This window comes from Arachis ipaensis, chromosome B03 (genome assembly GCF_000816755.2).
Source record: "Arachis ipaensis cultivar K30076 chromosome B03, Araip1.1, whole genome shotgun sequence".
Taxonomy (NCBI): domain Eukaryota; kingdom Viridiplantae; phylum Streptophyta; class Magnoliopsida; order Fabales; family Fabaceae; genus Arachis; species Arachis ipaensis.
In genome coordinates this window covers 128587644-128594261 of record NC_029787.2, presented here as the reverse complement: position 1 = coordinate 128594261, position 6618 = coordinate 128587644, and the positions used below count along the sequence as shown (strand labels likewise).

Here is a 6618-nt window from a genome sequence, read left to right as displayed (position 1 = left end):
AACTTTTCATTAGAGCATTTTATTAGTTCCATTAGAGCATTTTATTAGTTCCATTAAAGTTTAAAGATGATACTTTACCTAACTTTGCATGCAGCATAATTAGGCTTTTTTATATATTTAAATATAGAAAAAACTTTAATTCTCGGAATACATACCAAATGAAAACGTTTTCAAAATACGCAGGGCTATCTTATGGGCGTCGTCCGCGAAATGGAGAAGCACGTCAACTCACTCCCGGCGGCCACGAATTGGAGCTGACACGGGCAACTTCCATGTCTGGTGCGGCACAAACGAAATGGAGGGGAAGCCAATTAGTGGCTGACATCCACGAATTGGGGAACTCTGGGGAGGCAGGCACGAATTGGATCCATTTCACTGTCAGTACACGCGAGATGATGCACCTCATGTGTATTGCCCATGAATTGGGATCTCAATGTGGCTATATAAACGCTACTTCATCCACGCAAGAAGGCATTATCTCCATTCTTCTCCAACTCTCCAAAATTGTTCTGAACCTCACAACCTTCTTTCTCTCTAAAAATTTTTCCATTGTTAAGATTGGATTGCTTTGTGTATGGCTACTTTAAGGCTTCAGGGTTTTAATGCTTTTGGAGAAAAATAGTAAAAGACAAAATGCTACTTTAAGGCTTCAGGGTTTTAATGCTTTGGAGAAAGATAAGCCAAAGACTTATAACTAGGTGAGAATAACATCCTAAGTAAAAGTAAACAACTGCAATGTTCAATTTAAGAAATCCTAAACTACTAACTGTAAAATTCCTTATGACCCAGAAATAGTTACTTCTCAACAACATAATATTTTAGCCAATGTAACATCATAGCAAGTTAGAGGGATGGATTTTTTTAATTTTCTACAGCTATCATTAAGTGCTATAGGTATGTTGCTTGAACAATAATACACTAGAAGCATGCATCTCATTAAAGGGGCAATAATGCAGCCACCAAAAGGTGTTGAAACCTCCAGGCACCTTGACTTAGCATCTCGGAGACAGAAAAATACCGAGATAAACCTTCTCAACATGCATTTGCCATACAGTTGGCATTGCAGAGCTCCTATCACGTAGCATAGAATTTCTAGCAGAAATATAATGAGCAGAGGCTGCTGAGGAAGTGTCCGAGAGAAAATGAGTAAACTCATCAAGAAGATCCGGATGCTCTTGGAAAAGTGCAGCAACCTGAAGAAGTCCATAATATGATTGAAATGAATGTCGAAGGAAATATTATGACTAATATAAATGACATTGGAAGACAAATATAAAAATTTTTCCTAGCTATAACATAATAACACATGCATAGACAAAACAAACCTCCTGGTAGACCTCTGCTATAGACTTGCTTTCCTTTCTATACATATTTAATATGTCCAGAAATGACTTGTAAACACGATCATCACCTTGAAACCGGGTTTGAATAAAAATGATGAATTAGATTCAACTAGAACTGCCCATTCTGTATTCAAACTGAGTCTGTATTAGAAAACCAATCAGGCCCAAGAACATTTTACCTTAATTTTGTTCACAAAATTAATCACTTCTTCAAATTCAATAGGCTTCTTTGGGGCAGGTTGTTCATCCTCCAGTGGAAGTGTGATTTCATAACCCCTTGGCAAGAAAGTGTTGAATCCCAAAAGCAAGTCTCCATTTCGTGTCCACCGCAAGCTAATTGCCCCATTTCGCTGGCGCAGGTCTTGATATGGTCCAAGTCGTGTGCGCCGGGGGTGGAATGGGTCATTTTGTTCCTGCCATGCACGAAATGGGAAAGCTGCCCGTGTCAGCTCCAATTCGCGGCCGCCGGGAGTGAGTTGACGTGCTTCTCCATTTTGCGGACGACGCCCATGAGATGGCCCTGCGTATTTCAGAAACGTTTTGATTTGGTGCGTATTCCGGGAATTAAAGTTTTTTCTATATTTAAATATATAAAAAAGCCGCATAATTATAGCCAAAAGTAGAAATGTTCGTTTTTTTGAGATGGGAGGACCAACGGCCCCAGAGACTTGGACCAAACAAATGATTTATATAGCTAACTCTTAATATGTTGTAGTGTTGTACCTGAATTTGAATAGTAGATAGAACTTTTAAATAGGGGTGTTTTTTTCTTGTTATTTTTAATTTATTTGTTTATTTCTTAACATTGACAAAACAGAACTTGAAACCAAGTACTTAATTCCACTATACCCTAATTCTTCATCATTCTAAGAGTAAAAGTCCTCTCCGATCTTTAATAATTTACTCGATGGACATTGCGTTTTCTAACAATTATAAAAATACAAATCAGTCTCCATCTACTTTTGTATTTGTTCAATCTAGTCCCCCAAACCAGTTAACAACATATTAACGCTGACGTGTCAGGTAACAACTCATTCGTAATAGGGACAAATTGTTCTATGAATTCTTCAACCATCTCCCTCTTCCAAAACTCTTTCTTTCTACTCTCCTTCCTCTTCTCCACCGCCACCGCACTCACACTCCTTCCTCTCCCTCCAATCCCTCCTTTTCACCACCGCCACTACACTCACAATCATCGTCGTCATTATAATAATATTATCATCATCATTTATGCACAATAATTAATGAAAAATTTATATTTTCCTGAACTTTATATTTTCCTAAACTCTCTCTCCTTCCTCTCCTCTCTCTTTGCATTTTTTTTTTACTTTCTCATTTCTCTTCATCACTCATAACTACTACCACCGCCACAACAACATCATGAGTTTCATTTATTTTAACACTCAAACTTTACTTATTTTTAGTCTTGATTTTTCTGATAATTTTTTCCTCCAAGTGACCAGAGTACTTCTTTTAGTGTGATTATGTTTTTAGTTTTTGAATTTTTGAATTCTAATGATAATATTATTGCTGACGATAATGATTGTGATGAGGATGAGAAGAAGTGAATACGGTGATTTTGATGATAATTGCGGTGGTGATAATTTTGATAATGATTCCGGAGAGGAGGTGAGGCGGATTAGGGGAGTTGGGGTTAGGGTTTTGGAGTTGAGAGGCAATGGAGAAGAGGGAGAAGAGGAGGGAGAGAGAGTTTTTGAGGGAGAGGAAAGAGGCGGTGGCAGAGAGGAAGCAGGTGAAGCGGAGGAGGGAGATGGTTGAGGAGCTCAGGAGGCGATTTGTCCCTATTACAAAGAAGACAAAACTACATAGACATAGTTACCTGACACGTCAGTGTTGACCTACTGTCAACCGATTTTAGGGGCTGAATTGAACAAATACAAAAGTGGATGAAGATCGATTTGTGTTTTTATAATTATTAAGGAGCACAATGTCCATCGAATAAATGGTTAAGAACCGAAAAAAACTTTTACTCTCATTCGAATGGCTAAATTCTTTTCATCAACCACAACGAAATACATCCTGTTTTCTAGTCCTATATATAATTTGTGATCTAACTCGTAATTGTTATAAATTGCTTACTATTTCTTCAAAATAGCAACATTATTTGTTTCTGTTACAATCTTCAAATACAATTACTATATCATAATTGATCAACGGCTATAATCCTCAACTACTTAAAAAAGTGTCACATTCACAAAAGAGAAATATGTTTTCAAGATCCGATCTTAACTTTTATTGATAAAATATAAAATATTTACTTATACGGTGCTATTTACAAATATCTACACTCTATATTTTTTTATGACCAAATTATACTCATGACCATTCAAAAAAAGACACTAAAACATTACAAATGACGAATTATATTTATACCTCACAAGATCATCCATTCAAGAATGGTATATATGCATTTCGTTACGCTTTCCTAAAGATTGGACTTGATTAAGAGCACTGTGCCTACACAACTTATTAGGACTTTAGACTTGGTGCTTAGCCAAATTGAAAGATCTATTCAAGAATACGCACCCTCAATATCATAATACGGAGATGAAGTCTATAGATTTTAACAATACATTTNTACTCTAGGAAGATCGAGAATTTACCTGTAAAGGATAAAATAAGGTTTTACTTTTATATATAATAAAGTTAAAAACTAAATTAATTTTCATTTTATTAATTGAAGAATAAAAGTTTTCAGTTTTAGCTAGTGTAATTGGGGGTGGACAAAGCATAGAGGCATGCAAAACCCTTCTTGACTTCTCCCATCCAACGTTATAAAAGTACTTTGTTTTCAGATACTGGGAATTGAGAAAATTAGGGGCTCATTTATTTGGATATGTAAATTGTGTGTTGTGTTTTGTTATAGAGTGGGTAGTGTTAGATATAAATGTAGGATAGCTTTTTTTGAATTATGTGACGAAAAAATTGAAACGTCTAATTTTTTGGTTAAAGAAATTAGGTACACAAATTGAACAATTTGATTTGTGTGGGAGAAAAAATTTAAATTTTAGTGTATCTAATTGTTGGACCGTTCGATTTTAATATGGTTTTAATTATTTTTATTGTGAAAAAATCGAATCGGACCGTCTAATTTAATTATTATATATGTTATTTTAATGCGTCAATACAAATCAGTTGGTTCGATTTGTGTGTATGTCGTATACGAGTTTGCAGATCTCCTTTCCTTCTTTTTCTTTTTCTTCTTTCCTTAGTTCCTCTACCTATATCTATCTCTATCATTTCGTATGAGCTTAAAAAAATTGACAGTGAAATTCATATTTATGTGAGTGAAAAATGAATGATAGAGTCTTATTAAAAATATTATTTTGGTCATATTTTGTTATAAACATTTGAAGGAATGAAATTTGTTTGTGAAAATTTGTTATATTCCATTTATAATCTCATTCGAAGAACTAAAAAGTATGATTTGTGAGAAGATAGATTCTGAAATGTCAAAGAAAATACCATGTATTTTATACAGGTATCATATACCGTTATTTTGTGATTTCACTCAATTTTAAACCAAATATATAACTGATGAAGCGAGCATGCTAGAGATGTTTTCAATGTATATTAAAAGTCGCGCTCAGATGTCGTTCATTGAGTTGTATATTGAGTTCGAACAATCTGAAGTCGCCTGAAATATTGAACGAGAAGATCACAATAGTGACAGTGAAGAAGAGTTTGAAAGCAATTATAAAGTTGTTGGTCTAGATGGAGAGGAATATCAAGGTGACGGCACTATAGAGACAAATGTAACAGACGTGGCAAATACACTGGCAAACGAACATTTGTTTGAGGAGCCATCTTCTATAGTCACTCCTGTCACTAGAAGACCTTTTGTCGGAAGACAAAAAATAACAACCACATCTTCCAGTGTCACAGCATACTCACCAACCAGAAGGTGAAATGTGTGTGTGTTTGAGTACTACCTCTCAACTAGAGCATTTACCAGTGTTTTCTAACATTGAACTATTCTAATCTAAGAAACGTGATAAAAACCAATAAACCGTAAATGCTCCTCCACATTTGATTGTACCAATTCGGAGGCAGTAAATAATTACATGTCAAATTCTGTGAACTCTACAAAAACATAGCAAACTATTAGTCAAATAATTAATAATTACTAATTTACTACTAAAAATTAATAATTTTCTAATCATAGTTACTAATTTATTAAACTAATACTAAATTTAATATTAATTAGCTAATTTAGAAACTATCAATAGTCAGAATAATAGAGATATCAACATCTTTATATTTCTGCTTTTTTGACATTGTAATTAATTTTTTTTCAAGGTTTGAAGAAGATAATGAAAAAGAAGGAAAATGGTGGATAGAGAAAGGTTGAAAAAAAAGACACGGGAAGAGAGTGGAGCTTCAAGGGAATGAAATCATCGTCCAATGGAAAAATATAGATAAGGGAATGAAATCATCGTCCAATGAAGAAACGCATGCGCGACACGTGATTGAGGGACACAAATCAAACGCCGTCCGATTTCTCTTATCCTGATACCACACCGACACCACACACACATAAAATATTCGTACACTCCATAACTGCGTTCTATCCTATTTCCACTTCCATATCTAAATTAAAAAGTGGAAAATTAAGACTTTGTATTTTGTTTTAATATCATGTTTTGATAACTAAAATTTTAGTTTTCATACAAAATTTCTCTCTCTTCAATATCTCTAAAAAGTAAGAACACAATTAAAGGCAATTTGCATATATAAAATAATTGAAAGAATGTATTACGCAAATACAACATTTCAGATATGCGCAATTGCAACATTCTTAATTGTATGTAATCTCCGACACCCTAACACAGATTCAACTTATACGTAAAGCGTTAGACCCTGTCGCAGTTTACGTTCAAAGCCTAAAGCACATAAACTGCTGCTACACCCTGTAGCGGTTTATGAAAAGAGATATTACAAGGGTAATCCGCAAAACCCTATACAATTTATGTGCTTTAAGGGTCTCGCGGATTACCATCATAGCGTCTCTCTTCATAAACCGCTACAGAGTGTAACGGTGTATCTGCTTCAAGACTTTGATCGTAAACTGCGACTAGATCCAACGGTTTACGTGCAAGTGAAATCGGCGTTAAAGTGTCGCGAATTACATACAATTAAAAATGTTATAATTGCGTCTGCCTATCTGAAATGTTGAATTTGTGCAACACCTTCCAATTATTTTATATATATAAATTGCCCTAAAATTAAATTGTCTAGAAAAGAGATTAACACA

The 6618-nt window shown here is 34.6% G+C and overlaps 1 protein-coding gene and 1 long non-coding RNA gene across 2 annotated transcripts in view; one reads left to right on the top strand and one right to left on the bottom strand.

Moving 5' to 3' along the window:
• Positions 1-645, top strand: part of LOC107631762 (pre-mRNA-splicing factor SPF27 homolog) — a 3640-nt gene extending 2995 nt beyond the window's left edge. The window contains exon 7 of the mRNA XM_016335307.2: positions 184-645. Within this exon, the coding sequence (XP_016190793.1) occupies positions 184-258 (75 nt within the window). The 3' untranslated portion in view covers positions 259-645. The remainder of the gene's footprint in view (positions 1-183) is intronic.
• LOC110270423 lies at positions 254-1992 on the bottom strand. Its single transcript, XR_002359931.1, has 3 exons — positions 1523-1992; positions 1326-1411; positions 254-1193 (listed from the first exon to the last, which is right to left on the bottom strand). It is a non-coding gene; the product is annotated as an uncharacterized LOC110270423 (long non-coding RNA).